Source organism: Emydura macquarii, unplaced genomic scaffold (genome assembly GCF_026122565.2).
Source record: "Emydura macquarii macquarii isolate MOO-44397 ecotype Brisbane River unplaced genomic scaffold, CSIRO-AGI_Emac_v2 contig_2795, whole genome shotgun sequence".
In the NCBI taxonomy this organism is placed as follows: Eukaryota; Metazoa; Chordata; order Testudines; family Chelidae; genus Emydura; species Emydura macquarii.
Genome location: NW_027132932.1, coordinates 4,114,389 through 4,131,284, shown reverse-complemented (window position 1 = coordinate 4,131,284; position 16,896 = coordinate 4,114,389). Strand labels below are relative to the sequence as shown.

At 47.9% G+C, this 16,896-nt stretch overlaps 1 protein-coding gene across 2 annotated transcripts in view; it reads right to left on the bottom strand.

Annotated features, from left to right (window-relative positions):
* The window catches only part of ATOH8 (atonal bHLH transcription factor 8), a 32,766-nt gene extending 19,907 nt beyond the window's left edge, over positions 1 to 12,859 (bottom strand). For both annotated transcript variants that reach the window (XM_067567681.1, XM_067567679.1), the window contains exon 1: positions 12,139 to 12,859. In XM_067567681.1, coding sequence (XP_067423782.1) covers positions 12,139 to 12,783 — 645 coding nt within the window. In that variant the 5' untranslated portion in view covers positions 12,784 to 12,859. The remainder of the gene's footprint in view (positions 1 to 12,138) is intronic.
* Between the last annotated feature and the right edge of the window lie 4,037 nt (positions 12,860 to 16,896).

The window sequence follows — 16,896 nt, the reverse complement described above, 5'->3', positions numbered from 1 at the left end:
CTTTCTACACACCATTCATGATTTCATAGATCTCTATCATAGCCCTCCAAGTCATCTCTTTTCTAAGATGAACAGTCCTAGTCTTCTTAATCTCTTCTCATACTGAAACTGTTCCATACCTCTAATCATTTTTGTTGCCCTTCGCTGTACTTTTTCCAGTTCTAATGTATCTTCTTTGAGATGTGGTGACCAGAAATGCATGCAGTATTCAAGATGTGGGTGTATCATGGATTTATGTAGTGGTATTAGGATATTTTCTGTCTTATCTATCCTTTTCCTAATGGTGCCTAACATTCTGTTAGGTTTTTTGACTGCCACTGCACATCGAACAGATGTTTTCAGAGAACTATCCACTCACTAGGGGTGAGTTTGCTCACAGATGCAGGGGCAGGGGAATGTCTAAATTTCAGACTATGACAGACAATTAAAATGTTCCCTTCATCTCTCTTCCCCTGCTGCTTCCCAGTTAGTAAGCACTAATATTACACAAATAACTCCTAATATTACATATAAAGGAGTTAGAAAGGAAGTGAATTACAGATTCCTCCAATATGAAAAATGCTGTTGTCTACTAGAAAGGCAAGAAATTGGCCCTACCTATATTTATCTATGTTAAGAAGACTGTGGGCTGGTATCTCAATGGCAGCTGAAGTTTGGCCCCAGGATTAATTAGTTCATATTTAGCCCCTGCAGACTACAAAGAACTTTACACACATTATTATTGATTTCTTCTTCTCCAGACAGGCACGGGCTGGAAGCAATGCAGAGAGCGCACTGTAGAAAATGTACTGTAGGGAATAAACCTTCATTGGCAGGAGGGTGGATGGGGTCTGATGTAACAGGCCTGTTCCATTTCTGATAGGTATGATTCAGAGACAACACTTTTGGAAATCTAAAGATGCTCTGTTTGAAGCCAATGGGAAGTTTGCCATTGGCTTCACTGGGGCAGGATCAGGCCCTCAGCCAGCTCTGTGCTCTCTTGTGTCTGATCCTGTCCCGTTCCACTAAAGAGAAAGTATGGAGGATACATCTCATCCCATCACTGAAGGGAAGGATTGTGACATGAGGCCATTGACGGTGATATGGAGCAAAGTAAGGGTAAGTGTACACAGCTAAAGTTGTGCACGGGCTACCTTACCTGAGTTAGCTTGAGTCCAGCTAGTGTGGGTAATAACAGCAGTGAAGACAACACAGCACAGGCTAACGAGCTGAGTAAGTACCCCGGGTCTGAGACAGACTTGTCTTCCCTGTGTAGCACTGTCTGCGCTAGAATTGTTACCCACACTAGCCAGACTCAAGTTAGCTCAGGCAGGCTAGCTTGTACACTGCTTTTGCTGTGTTGCCTCCCCTAAGGGGGAAAAGTGATGGGTACGGGCTCCATTAACAGCTCCCTCGATTAGTAGGACAATAGATTTATTTGTGATAACTGGGCAGATCCTCAGCTGGTGTAAATCAGAGCAGCTCCATTGACTTGGATGGAGTTATGCCACTTTCCATCAGCTGAGGATCTGGTCCAATATTTCTCTTCCGTTATCAAAAAGAATGTGTTACTTTTTGTGCAAATACATTATGAGCTCATACAAATAAAGCCAATGACTCCTGTTCCACTCTCCCTTTTCACTGACGTAAATCAGAAGCAACTCCAGTGAAGTCAATTGCATTACACCACTGTACAGGTGGTGTAAGTGAGAGAAGAATCAGGCCCTGGGGAGAGCTGATCCTTCTCTGTTGCACTGCTGTAAATCTGGATTAACTTCGTTGAATTACATGGACTTGCTCTGGCTTTACATCAGCATAAATAAGAACAGAAGAGTTCCCCAGCTGCAGAGTTGAAAAGGCAATGTTAGGCAGCAAAACGTACGTGCTTACAATATACTATAAAGCAAGACCTCCTGACAACAAACAGCCACTACAATGTGCCATAATAAGCTGTTGAATTTGCCTATTTTTTAATTCATCGGGTTTATTTTTGTGCTGAGAGTTCAAGTATTTTAGTGCCCCACTGGGAAGGTAGTTGGCTGGCTTCTCGAGGCGTCTTTTTAGAACACGCACTGTAACTTAACTGTCTCATTGTTTGTGTTGAGCAATATGCCAAAAAAATTTCCAGAAGGTTCACATAAATGTCCAGTGCTTAATAGCGCTGGCTTTATTGTATCACTCCTTCCAACCCAAGATGAGTTAGTGTTTCCACAAGTGTTTCCATTAGTGGTTCCTCAGTGGGGGTACTGGCAAGTTAGGGGAGTGAGGGGGACTATTGTTTTTAATCTCCCACCCATGCTGGGACTGGTAGGGTGGACTGTTCGCTGGATTTACTCCTAGAAGAAGCGTCTTTACTGCCTCTGTTGCATAATTTCCTCAGGATTTGGAGAAAGGCAGCATCTTGTCTGGGGTGCTACTGGGACAGGAAGAGAGACAGCTAACCACCTCGACAAGTTTAAGAACATGTCCAAAATATCATCACATGTTTTCAAATGGTTATTTAAAGGACTGTGTTATTTGAAAAGGGCTTAGGATGACTGTGTTTGGTTCTGTCTGAGAGCATGTGTGGGTGGGTAAGTGTGTATGTGTGTATGTCACCAAATGTATGTGTAAATAAACAAGAACTAGCACAAGCCACTGATTTGTGTTTTGTTTTGTTTGTTAAAATTCTCTGAATATGGATGTTTTACTGTTATGTTATCCAAGTGCTCCTGGGATTCCAGATTATTATTTAGGTATTATGTATTATTTATTACTGTATTATGGCAGTATCTCAGAGCTCCAGACAAGGATCCGTGTCCCGTTGTGCTAGGTGTTGTATAGGTCTGGTGAAGAATGCATGTGTGCACAGGGTTCACGTATTCTGGATGATCCAGTGGTGCCTTCTGGCCTTAAATGCTACGATTTTGTGAGCGGGGAGATCTCCATTGCTGCAGTGCCTTTCCACTGCCCTGTAAGAGCTTTTCTGTAGCTAGACATGCGTAGGGTTATTCCTACGCATAGCAGAAAACCCTGACATTTCTTTCAAGTATGGGACTGGGCCCTATCGGTATGTCTACACTGCAAGTGTGCCTCCCCGCCTGGATAGACAGACTCACTCTAGTTCAGTTCAAGCTAGCACATTAAAAATAGCGCTGTGAACATTGTGATACCAGCAGGAGCTCTGACTAGCCACCTGAGCTTGGACCCAGGGGGCCAAGATTAGCTCGGGAATAAGTAAGTTTCACTGAAGTAGCACCTGTTTACACCAGAGCCAAATTCTCTCCCTCTCCTTCCCCCGATTCATCTGACTCATTTACCAAACCTGGATTATTGTTCTGCTTCTGCAAGCATCTCTGCTGCTGCTATGGCCAGTGACCCAGGTGGCTGTCAGCATAGCACCTCCTGGAAAACAGCTTCTCAATGATGAGCAGGGTCCTACTTCCCTGTGCCTTCCTCTGAATATGAACCCTGCTCTCCAAGTTATGCAGGGGGCAGAATTAGATAGGACTGGGGAGAGACCTCTAATGTTATTGCTGAATCAAGCTGTGACCAATACACAAACTGGGCAAGGAACAAAGCATATACAGGATGTGAATAAGGTGTTGAGTCTAACAGTGTTGGTGATTCAGTGCTTGCACCCTGTCCCACCTCACTGCTACCGCAGTTGCTAAAGAGGGTAATTTGAGAGCAGATTAGGGTCAAGCAAAGACTGTGAGTTGGATCCAACACCCTGTGATGTCAATAGGAGCCTTTCCTCTGATTTCAGTGGGAGTTGGATCAAGCCCTAGGAGAGAGGAAAGGTTAACTGCCTGTGTCTACAGCAGAAAGAGACAATACATAGTCAGGAACAGGATTTTGTATCAGGTGACAGTCAATTATACAGTAAGCAACAACCCTCCCTCCCTCAAAGCAACAACATGCACAAAGCTGTGTTCTTTGTGTAACGTTTTCCTTGGTTTGGGGAAGTGTGATGGAATTTTCTTTGTTGTCTTCTTTACTTTCTTTTTCCTTGTTCTGTTGCCCAGTCTTGTGTTGTCCGACTAATTTAGATGGTGTGTTGTTCAGGGCAGGGGCCTTGTCATCTTCCTTTGCTGTAAAGCATCCTGTGCCTCCATGGCACTGGAAGTCACTTCGAACTGGTTTAAGCCTCTAACGGGCCCAGATGAACGTTGTGATGTTCCGTCGCTACATGCAATGGAAATGCTACAGCTGGAGGATGGCGGATGCACCCTGAATGCAGGGACTCTCCCTTGGGGCCACGTTCAGCTCTTATTGGAGTCAATGGGAGTCTCTCCACTGATGAGCTAGAACAAACCCTGTCAGGCCCACTCCAACGCCCAGTAAAGTCAATGGGAGGCCTTTCAATGACTTCAACGACAGCCACATCAGACTCTCAGTCTGCTCCTGATGCCAACGCACTGTAAGAGACATCAGTGGACTGAAGAGTTCAGCCCTGTGGAAGTGGGATCTCTTTTACACTGATTCAGCTACTAGTGAGTAAGGGACATGGACACCTGCAGAGTCTGGTGAAGGAATACGAAAGGAGGGCAAATTGAGCATCGGCAGCATAAAAAGCTGTGAAAAACTTGAGTAAAATATCCCTGGTGGACACATCAGCCTGGAGAGTGGGCCTGTCAACTGCTGAAGAGAAAGAAAAGAGTAGAAATGTGGTGGTGGAAAGGTTTAGAAAAATGCTGACCTCCTCGTTCAAGGGGAAGAATGAAACTCTGGAAACATCTGCTCCCAGCACAGCAGCTCCAGCTCATTGGGACTCCATGGACCATATTTTTGAGGAGGAGTTTGAGAGAAGAACATCAAAAAGCTGCATATGTGCCAACGTGGGCAGTTCTCCAGCTCAGACAGAGAGATGTGGGCCTCCCCTCCTATCAGTGGAAACCTTGCTGCCATTTGGATACTCTCAGCTCTTGAACTGGCTGTTCCAGAATTCAGCACCAGTCGGATGCAAGTGAATGACATGGTGGAATGCCCTGCAAAACTGAACTTGTAAACCAAAAAGGAAACCCTGCTACATTGTTGCTGGTAACTGATCTGGCTTTCACAGTGTCTCAGGGTCCTAGCCCAAATAGTGGAGTGTTTGAAAATGTGTTGGCGTTGGCATTTCATTCATTCTGATGCCATCATTCTGCCTCATTTGAACATGATCTGGCCTATTCTGATCTTACTGTTACATTATTGTAAATCTGGACTAACTTATCATAGAAGAATCATAGAATCATAGAATCATAGAAGAGTAGGATTGGAAGGGATCTGGGGAGGTCATCTAGTCCAACCTCCTGCTCTAAGCAGGATCAATCCCAACTAAATCATCTCAGCCAGGGCTTTGTCAAGCCGGGCCTTAAAAACCTCTAAGGATGGAGATTCCACCACCTCCCTAGGTAACCCATTCCAGTGCTACACCACCCTCCTACTGAAAAAGTGTTTCCTAATATCCAACCTAGATCTCCCCCACTGCAACTTGAGGCCATTGCTCCTTGTTCTGTCATCTACCACCACTGAGAACAGCCTAGCTCCATCCTTTTTGTAACTGCGCCCCCCCTTCAGGTAGTTGAAGACTGCTATCAAATCCCCCCCTGATTCTTCTCTTCTGCAGATTAAATAAACCTGTTTCCTCAGCCTCTCCTCATAAGTCATATGCCCAGCCCCCTAATAATTTTTGTTGCCCTCTGCTGGACTCTCTCCAATTTGTCCACATCCTCTCTGTAATGGGGTCCAAAATTGGACGCAATACTCCAGATGTGGCCTCACCAGTGCCAAATTGAAGGGCATAATCACTTTCCTCCATCTGTTGGCAATGCTCCTACTAATGCAGCCCACTATGCCGTTTGCTGCCTTAGCAACAAGGGCAAACTGTTGACTCATATCCAGCTTCTTGTCCACTGTAATCCCCAGGTCTTTTTCTGCAGAACTGCTGCTTAGCCAGTTGATCCCCAGTCTGTAGTAGTGCATGGGATTCTTCCTTCCTAAGTGCAGGACTCTGCACTTGTCTTTGTTGAACCTCATCAGATTTCTTTTGGCCCAATCCTCCAATGCGTCTAGGTCATTCTGTATCTTATGCCCATCCTCCAACATATCTACCACTTCCCCCATCTTAGTATCATCTGCAAACTTGCTGAGAGTGCAATCCACCCCATCATCCAGATCATTAATGAAGATGTTGAACAAAATCAGCTCCAGGACTGACTTCCCAGGCACTCCACTTGAAACTGGCTGCCAACTAGACATTGAGCCGTTGATCACTACCTTTTGAGCCTGATGATCTAGCCAGCTTTCTGTCCACCTTACAGTCCCTTCATCCAACCCAACTTCACTGAAGCCATTGGCATTTCACCAGCATAAGTAAACTCAGAATGAGGTGAGATGGAACTTTGTTCTCAGAAACAAAGTACTGGTGGCATGTCTTCTCCTTCCATAGCATCTGGGCTCATGAAAGACAATGGCCACCAGGAATGATAAGGGGTGCAAAAGAGTCTATGGAAACAGAGGCGTGTCATGTCACTTATTGGAATGTGCTCAGATGCCCTGGTGATGGGCGCTGTATAAGAACTGGAATAGAATAGAATAGAAAATGGTCACTCTGACATCACTAGGATGGGAAATGGAACCTAAATATTTTTCAGTAGGGGGAGCTGTGCACTAATGGGGAAAGGGCAATGGCTAGAGAGGACAGTCCTATATTTGAGGGTCTATCGGCTCTAGCCCCTTTCAGCTGCCTATGAGAAGATGCAGCAGCAGAGAGAAAAACTAGCAAAAACGTTTGCACCATTTTAAAGTGCTTCAGTGCATGCAAATAGCTAGGACCCTTTCTCATGTACCTCAGCATGGAGCAGGAACTACCCTGTCAATCCCAATGGTCTTTTGTATTAGTGGGAAGATATTGCTTTGAGGAAAGATCCACAGATCTCAGGGAAGAACTCTTCCAGTAGCCAGTACCAAGAAGTCATCTATGGCAATCTTTAGGGAAAGAAACTGCTATTTGCTTGTGTGCCACCCCAGGGCTATGAATGCTCTGAGAGCATTGTCTTCGTAGCAGCTAGATTCTACGGAGTGGCTAAGCTTTCTGGTGCCAAGATACTATAGTGATGGTTGCGTTAGAAATGCAGGGAGAGAGAAATTCATGCTATCCGTGTGGCGATACAAACAGAAGGGACCCAGTGTAGCACAACAAAACCACGTGCTTCTCTCATTTTAAAAAGCTGAGTTGCTCTCCAGAATATATAGCTGCCCTTCTAACGCCCATCTCAGAGGAGAAGTCTGGACAGGGAAGCAGAGTAAGGACAGCTAAGTACTTAACGACATGGCTGGATTACTCTCTTCTGCAAAACAACTGTGGTTGATTCTTTCCCCCACCGAGCAAAAAAACAACCTTACTGCCATCTGGATAGCTAGCAAATACAAGCTGAAACATGTGTGCCATATGTGCACAGCTGTATAGTGTACGTATGCCGCTGCTGTCCATCTGCCCAGCATGCTGCATGCCAGTTGCTTGATTTAGGGTGGGCTGGGAAGGAGGATTCAGGAAGGAGATGGAAAGAGAGAACATATTGCAAAGAAGCAGCATTTTTCTTCTCACCTCACAGGATTGGGCCCCATGTGGTTGAGTAGCTATGGGCCCAATCCTGCGGCCTCTCCTTATGTGAGCATTTTGCTGAGGCTGGTACAGTGTCTTCTATGAGATTGGGCTGTGGGATCAGGCCCTGTGGACCCGAAGGATTATTTCAAAGTCTCATGGACTGAAACTCCAATGAGCAAAGTCTATTTAAATCCATTTTGCCACAAGCACAACCTGATCGTGTGACTCTGTTGCACTTTCTTTCCAGCCCCCCCCCCCCCCCCCAACTGGTTGTTGGTGTATGTGACACCTCTGCTTTGATTTCAGAGATCCTGTTCCCTTCCCAAAGAAGGAGCGCAGGGGCTGGGAAACAGAATCAGCAATGGTGACACTCTTCTGCCCTGCTCGCCAGTCTAAGGCGAGGTATCGCTTTCAATACTTCAGGGAAAGGCACTCAGCTGCTTAAGAGATCGTTGTGTGATGACAAGGAAGGAATGGATGAATAATTTCATGAGTGAACTGAGGTCCGTGTGTAACATTCTCCTAGTAGACAGGGTATGGGTATTACCTCCTGTCCAGCATGCCCGAGGGCCCGTTTTACACTGGATGAGGACATTAAGACTTCACTTAGTTGAGATCTGCCAGTTTAATCTCTACAAACGAATCTCTGCATAATCCCTCTCTGAGCTCTTTGCCCAGGAATGCAAGAAATGTTGGGCAGTTCCTTACCTATGGATGCCTGTGTGCGACAATGGAAGCAAACTAGGCTTGCTCTGTCCCATCTACACAGTGCTGTTAAGTACAAAACCGATCACCAGAGCTTGAAAGCTGAGTGTGGGGCGTAGGGCGGGGGGTACTGAACTCTGATTTTTCAGATATACAGTGTGGTCCTAACGTCAACAGCTGTCTGCTCCACTACGTTACAAAAGAATTATCTGTTATAATCTTCCAGGTTTATCTGAATGCCTTCCAGAAGGCCGTGCCATTTCACCATCAGTTTTGATGTGGAGGATGTGAGTTGGTGCTCTGTACATGTGCAGCATGGTTGCTTGTCCATTGATCTTCCCTTGTCTCTTATAGTGCCAAGCACATTGTGGGCAGTTAACAAAAAACAAATCAAAACATCACCAAAGGATGATCCAGTGACCTACTCCCTTCCCCTGCATCAAATGGCCGAGAAAACCTTCCAGTGCTTTTCTTACAGGCAAACAAATGTTTTTTTGGGGCAATGAGGTCTTCTCTCCACGGTGCGGGCACCAGTCTTTTCAGGATTCTTCAGCACTGACCTGGGGGCAGTTTAGATCCAGGCGTTTCGAGGCTTTGCATGAAATGCCCAGTCACCAGAAGAGTGGGGCCTCCGTTTGCCGCTCGCCTGGCTTCTCTTTGAAGTCAGCAGGGACGGAGACTGCTACCGAGTTGGGAAATTAGTGCCACTTGCCATTGCTGGTTTTGTGACAGGGATGCCTGTCCATGGAAAACTGGACTGAGACAGCCACACGCATTTCACACCGGTCACGCTGAGCAGCTGTAATGGGGCAGCAGTTTTTGACAACAAAACTATATGAAGTGTCTAGTTTTAAACTTACAAAAGGCTTCGTTTTTCAAGATTCTCGTTTACTTTGTGTGTGTGGAGGGCCTACCACAGTGGGGCCACGATCTTAATTGAAGCTTTCAGCTGCCTCCACCATATAATCCATAATAATATCTTAACCTAGGGCCGAATCTGTGATTTTACACGGAAAAACTGCCTTCTGATGAGCCTGATCTTGTTCCATTGAGGTCAGCGGCAAGCTCCCGTTTACTTTCAGCGGGATTAGCAATGGTCCCTGTGTGTTCACAAAAGTGGATAATGGGGCAGAGTGGGAATTAAGCAACCACTTTGGGATGGGCAGCCACCCATCCTTAAAATCAAAATAATCCTTAAGGAGCTTTTCAGGCAGCAAAGCGAGAAAACTCAAGAGATATTTCTTAAAGTGAGAGCACAGAACAAAAAGGTAACTAGGTACAGAAAAACAGGGCCCGATCCAGAAGTCCTCTCTCAGGTGACCCAATGGAACTGCTTCCATGAGTCAAGGCTGCAAGATGGAGCCCAAAGGTCTGATTCTGAAACCCAGCAAGTCTCACTGACACCAATGTGCCTGTGAGCAAGGGCTGCAGGATCAGGCTGAAAGGACCTTCTGGGAACTGGGAACACTCAGCACCTCTCAGGATCAGGCCCTTCCTGTGGCAGGGAATCCTCTGTGACCCTGTGTGCTGTACTCTTCCTTCACATCCTTGGAATGTTCTCGCTGGCATTTACAGAGCCGGCAAAGGAACAAAAGCTGGCCAAGATTGGGGAACTGTTCTTTAATGACTCTCTCCTTTCGCCAGGCAGGCCAGTACCGTGGAAAACAATGTAATTAGTCAGCTAAGGGGAAGGCTAACCAATGAAAAGTGCTATTTTGGGGCTCAAAAAAGAGGCTAGGTCAGAACCTCCCATTTTATTGCACTCCTGGGATCACTTTTGAGAACAGCTCAGCACTCATTGCAGGCTCCAGGCCCAGCTCGCTCTCCTCTTTCTTTCACAAGACCTGTCTACTCAGCACATTTTGCCAGGGCAGGAGGTCAGGTTATAACCCTCTTGGGTCTTTCTTGCCGGTGTAGTAGGACCAAAACAATGTTCTAACCACGTTATAGCCCTGATCTCTACAGTCACTAAACTATCTTGTAGTCGCTGTAGACACGTCCCTACCTCCCAAGAGAATACATTCATTAATGACGGCAGGGTGCTCTGATGCCATGGTTATGAGCGCCACGGCAAACTCTACAACTAACCAACATGAAAGGCTTCACTTTTGCAAGACACGTAAGCATGTGGACCAATTCATGGGGTTAGAGAGAGGCACATGGACCTTGCTGAATGGGCCCAGTGTCGTCAGATGGGCACCTAGTTATGCTTCTTTCACACTAAGCTGCCTCATCCAACACCATGTTCAGAAGGTGATTATGATGCAGTGACATTATTTAAGCATTATTTAACATTTCAGAAGTTCTCTTCTGAGCTTGGCAAATGTTTATATTTCCCATTCAGGCAGGAGGCTGAAGACTGTAAATGCAAAAAAAAAAAAAAGCTTGTTCTTCACCATCGGCTTAAAGGGCTCAGTGAAGATGGATCGTGTTGAATGATGAACAAGGCTGAGGATTTCAGAGGCCTAAGGGAGTTAGGCACCCAACTCACAAGTCAACGGGAGTTTGATTTCCTTTACTCCCTTGTGTCCTTTTGAAAATTGCCAGCCTGACTCTTCCAGGTGAACGACAAGAGAGGTAGGTGAACTCTTGTGTCATGAGATGGGATTTAGGCATCAGCACAGCTCACAACTTTGGCAAACAGTTTGCTATATCTCTCTCCCCTGCCCCCTGCCTGATGTAAATAAGCTGCCCCTACAAAAAGCAAGTGAAGTGTGATTTCCTGGGGAGGTTTTTAAAAGTAAAATTTCAATCTCTTCCTTTCTCCCCTTAACTGTTCTAAAATAAAAAAACGTTTTGATAACCAATGACTAGCGTTGTGAGCACTATGAACAGCTCTTGCTGTCTGCCCTTACACCTCGCTCCACTAAATCAGGCTCTATTTGTATTGTAATAATAACCCCGGGAGCGAATGCAGGCGACCCTTTAACAAATAAAACTGAGGTTCAGAGCTTGTTCAACACACAGAAAAAGTAAAATATCTCTGGAAAAATGTTATGAGCCAGGGGCTCGGCAATCAATCGGATAATGGTCTTGATTCAGGAAGATATAATGTATATGCCCAGCAGGGAACCCATGTGAACTCTTTTGATGAGAGGAATGGTGCGTCCATGAGCCGTTTTGGTGCTGCACAAATGCAGTATTAGATGCAAAGTCAGAAGATGTCAAGCAATTAGCTTCATAGCCCCCACCCCGGCCATGCTCTCTGGCCGTGCAGAATTAATACTCTCTATTCCATCAAACCAACCACCCCCTCCACCAACCTCATCTCGTGAGGAGTTAGGGACCTTTGGGGGGGGGGAGGGAGTTGAAGTGTTATAAAGGTCATTTAAAGCGCACCCAACTTTCCTGGACTGCCCCAGCAGGGCTCAGGCTCGCTCACGCCATCGCAGGCGGATGGAGTCGCGATTCGTGTGCGGGCTCGATCCACTTTAAAAAGACAAGGCGCGGGGGGAGAGGCGCACCCAGCCAGCTGATCCCACGCTCGGCGGCGCAAAGAAAACATCTGCTGCAAACTGCGGGGAAGAGGCAGAAGCAGCGCGGCGGGGTTTCCCTCCCTTCGCCTTTGAAGTACAACTTCTGGGGTGGGGGCAGAGAGGGCAGGGGAGAGAAGAATGCCCGGGCCGGTGTGTGTGTGTGATTTGTGTGTGAGTTTTGTGTGTGTGTGTGAGTGTGTGAGAGAGAGAGATCTGTGTGTGTGTGTGAGTCAGATTTGTGTGTGTGTGATTTGTGTGTGTGTGTGAGTTTTGTGTGTGTGAGTTTTGTGTGTGAGAGAGAGAGATCTGTGTGTGTGTGTGAGTCAGATTTGTGTGTGTGAGATTTGTGTGTGTGTGTGATTGATTGATTGAGGAGCACAGAGCGGGGGTCCGTGCGTGGCTTACCTGTTTCCGCAGCGCCTCGAAGGCGGCGCTGATGGTGTGCACTCGGGTCCGCTCCCTGGCGTTGGCGAGCAGGCGCCGGGTCTGCTGGATGGCTTTGATCTCGGAGGAGACGCCCGCCCCTTCGCCCAGCCGTTTCCGAGGCGATGCGGCGGGCTCGGGCGGGTGGCTGTAGGTGCCATGTGCGCCCCCGGCCGCCGACGGGTAGGCGCTCTCCAGCGGCGGCTGACACAGCAGGATCCTGGACGGCAGCAGGCTGGGCTCCGGGTAGGGCTGAGCCGCCTCGAACCCGTTCAAAGCCGCCGGGGCTTGCGAGGCCAGCCCGGCCGGGAAGGCGCCGGGCCGGCCGGCGAGAAGCCCGGCAGCGCCGCCCGCCTCCCTGCCTTCCAGCAGCAGCGCCGGCCGCTTGGAGGCGCCTGGCCGCTCTGCCGGCTCCGGGCTGTCCTCCGCCGCCGCCCGCAGCATCCCGCCGGCCGGCCGCTCGCTGACTTTCAGGGCCACTCGGTAACTTCGGTAGCCGTGCCCGGCGGCGGCGGCAGCGGCGGGGCCGGCCTCTTTGTTCCGCCTCTTCAGCTTCTTCAGGCCGCCGATCTCCTTCACGCACAGGCTGGGCCAGGGCTCCTCGTCCAGGAGCGGCATGTTTTTCATGGTGGGAGCCTGGCCCGGCAGCGCCTGCCTCTGCCTCAGGTCGCCGGGCGGCCCCCCACGGCAGACATCCACCCTCCCTCCCTCTCCCGCCCCTTCTCGGCTGCCGGCGGAGTCACTGCAGCTGCAGGACCGAGCGGCTCGGCAAAAGGCAGTGCGGGCTCTTCCCCCGGAGCCGTCAGAATGTCATCTGAAGTCCCGGCCGCATTGCCAGCATTTTTGGTGAATGCACACTGAGAGCCATCTGTGTTTGTTTAGCCTCAGTTTACACAGAAGCCCCTGTGAGTGAGATCAGTCAGCACGCCGCCTGTTACGAGGAGACTGTGCCTCACACAGCCAGGAGACTTTCCAGCCTTTCGGCCGCACAGATGAGCCTCTTTAAAGAAACAGGAAGCATTTTTCAAAACAGCTGTCCTGCCAATCTCCTTTGTTCGCCCCCCCCCCCCCCAACTTGCTGCTTTATAATAATCTGTTTCTTCCATGCATGCACGCCCCCAGGAGAGAAGAGGGACAAATCCCTCCCCTAACAGAGACATGGACTTGCTAAGAGCAATCCATGAAGTGCTGCTCTTTACAGAGAACAGTTTCTTCCCCGTATCTTCCTAGATTCATGTGGAGATGCCTGGTTTCCTGGAATGCGGTTCTCCTTTCCTTCTCCATTGGTCAGGGCTTTATTTATTTATTTTTGTCTGATAGCTGAAGAGGGTTGTCTTGTTTCTAGGTCCTGCCTAACACAGTTATCAGCCTCATTGATCATTCACATCCAAAGGGAAGAAACTGATCTGTCCAGTGTGAGAACTCTGCTGGAGAGGGACTTAACTTGCCACGTTCTTCTTAATTGTGCCAGCATGAGTTATTTTACCTGGGGGAGTGCGAGGGTGAAGGCAACACTAAGATTTAGCAAATACCTCTCTGAGAGGGCTACACAGTTCTGTCTGCTTAGGTCTCGGATCCCTCCTGCTGCTGCTTTGGTATTGAGTTTAACTCTCTGTTTTTAAGATTCTTCTACTGCAAAGACCATTTTCGAGTTTTACAAGCAAAACCGAGGAAGCCAGGGCTAGTGAGTTACTTGCTAATAATGATTATTTATTAGCACCATGGTGGTAGGCACTGCTGCCACGCAGAGTAAGAGACAGAAGAGCATATAGTCCAGACAAGATAAACAAAGGGTGTTTCCCTCAAACAGAGGGGTAGAGTGGTGAAGAGACTTGCCCATCAGTGACAAAGCTGGGAATAAAAATCAACGGTAACATTTTCAGAAGCACCTAAGTGACTTAGCATAATTTCCATTGTCAGAAGTGATTTAGACACTCGGACGCGTAAGCCTCATTGGATACGTCTACACTGCAGTTAAAATCCCACAGCTGACATATGCCAGCTGATTAGGGCTGGTGGGGCATGGGCTAAGGGTCTGATTAATTGTGGTGTAGACACTGGGGCTCTGGCTGGCGCTCAGGCTCTAGTATCCTCCGAGGCGGGAAGGTCCCAGAGCTTGGGCTGGAGCCAGAACCTGAATGTCCGCACTGCAGTTAAATAGCCCCTTAGCCAGAGCTCTGTCAGCCTGAGTCAAATGTCACAGGCCAGCCATGGGTAGACATACCCATTGAAGGTCAATGGAACTTAGGTGCCTATGCCACATAGGTGCTTGTGAAAATGTTACTCCCCGATGTCTTGACACCCAGTCCAGTGTCCTGCCTACTAAACCATGCAGTCTCCTCTATTAAAACACAAGACCCAGGACTCAAAAGAACTAGGTTCTGTTCCCATCTTGGCTATTGTCTTGCTGAGTGACCTTGGGCAAATTGCTTTAATTCTCAGTGCCTCAACTTCCCTATGCAGATAGTGAACTTCTCTACCTCATGGCAAAATTGTGAATATTTAACTGATGTCTGTAAAGTGCTTTAAGATCCTTAGGTGGAAAGTACAAAGTATTGTTACTAATTAACAATAGGTACTGTAACATAATACTTCTAATTTTCTTCCTATTTTTGCCTGCTGGTTCCTATTTCTTTTAAAGAGAAAGGCTGATTTAGGGATTTTCTCTAGGCATGGCTTCACCCAAATTCCCCAAGTGTGGGGGTAAGCTCATCAGCAACCCTATGTCCCGCCCTGACACCAAGTGGTGGGACCTCTTACCACCTGGAGAGGGCGAGAGACCCGGTGGGCCAGCCTGTATTCCACCTTGGTTCCACGGCCCGCTGGGCATGTCAGCTGACGGCTCCTTCACGGAGCTGTGAGCATTGGTGGGTACCTGGTGCAGTTCACCGCCCATCCCAAAGCCTGTCCCTTTTGTGGTGTGAGGGAGACCCTGGCGCACATGTACTTGGACTGCGCCAGGTTGCAGCCCCTGTTCTGGCTCCTCCAAAACCTCCTCCTGAGGTTCTGGCTGCACTTCTCCCTGCACCCGCTCATCCACACACACCCCATCTGCAGCCCCACAAAGTCGCGGGACCTCCTCATCAACCTCCTTCTCACCTTGGCCAAGGCTGCCATCTACAACACCAGGGAGAGGAGGTTGGCCAAGGAGGTGCTCTGCGACTGTGGGGCCTCCTTCCGTTCCTCCATCCAATCACGTCTCCAAGCAGAGTTCCTCTGGGCCACGTTCGCTGACTCCTTGACTACCTTCGAGGAGCAGTGGGCGGTGTCCGGGGTTCTCTGCTTGGTGTGCCTTTCAGGTTCCCTCCGTTTAGCCCTTTGATCTCCACGCCCATCCCTGTTTTTTCATTTGTTGTCCCCTGTAATTAGTTGAGTCCAGGTCCAGTAGTCCAGGTCCAGTAGCTCCTCCCCTTAGGCTGGGGGAGGGACTTTTTGCTGCACCTGCCCACATCCTGGTGCTCAAATAGTACTAGAGCCCTAACTGAGGGGAACTGGAACAAGCTGAGTAAACCTGCACAGAGTGGGCCGATGAGGAGCAGCTGCCAGGCTTGTTAGCCAGGCACTATAAAAGCTCCCAGAACGGAAGTGTGGCTGGGTGGACAAACAGCCAGGCAAGTGAGACACCGCAACCGCAGGAGGGGTGAGCTTCCCTTGAACAGTGGCTGGAACAGTGAGGCCTCTGGAGCTGTTAGGCCAAATTGTGTATTGATAGACAGTGGTGGGTAACCACCTGTAAATAAAGAGCAGTGGTGTGAGCACGAAAAAAACCCGCAAAACCTCCCAGCATGCTTTACTTTAAAAGTCACCCTATTAATTTGCTCAAGGAATCCATCTTTCAGCTGAGGCTTAACACTAAGATTGTTGTCATCATTAAAGATTCCATGGCACTTTTCACAGAAGTAGAGGCATAAACCCAGTGCGCTGGCCACGTTTCAATTTGAGTAATTGCATTCTGCCTACCTAATTCCCACTGCTGTTTCAACTGGACTCTGTGGACATGTTCTCTGTGGGTGTAAATCAGCACAGCTCCATTAAAATCGATGGAGCTGTTCCAGTTTACATCAGCAGAGAACTTGGCCTTGTATTCTTCCCTCATTGCCCTAAACTGATGTGTGTTGTTTACGTGTGCTGTTAAATAGCTGCTCTGCCCCTTTGGGAGGTGGCTGGATTACTGACAGATTCCAAGAAAAAACATAAACATATACAGTTTTGTGTCAGATCATTTCCCCCCATGCTCTAGTATTATTATTTGTTATTTGTATTACAGGTGTGCCAGGGGGCAGAATCAAGGCTCTGTTGTGCAAGGTGCTGTACATACATGTAATAACAACACAATCTTTGTCCCACACTGTTCAGTGTATGCTACAAGTCCCCATCTGTGCCTGATCCACAGAGGATATAACTGTGACAGCTGCCAGTTAAGGGATTTAGAACTTGTATACACACACATTTACAATGGTTTACTTAAATCAGTTTAGCTAAATCGGTATGGTTAAACCAGTACAAGCCACTTATTTTAGTTTGAGTGGTTTATTTCTGTTTAGCTTAAACCTGTTCCCAATCAGTTTAAACAAAACTTAAATAAGTCCAGTTTAAACCAAAATAAGCATGTTCACAAAACCTTCTACACTGGCTTAACTAAATTAGTTAAAAATTACACCTTAAATTAAACTGGTGCAACACTGCCTGTTCTTTAGCTCGCGCGGTAGCTACTAACACTGCAAACTCTGAGATTTTGGG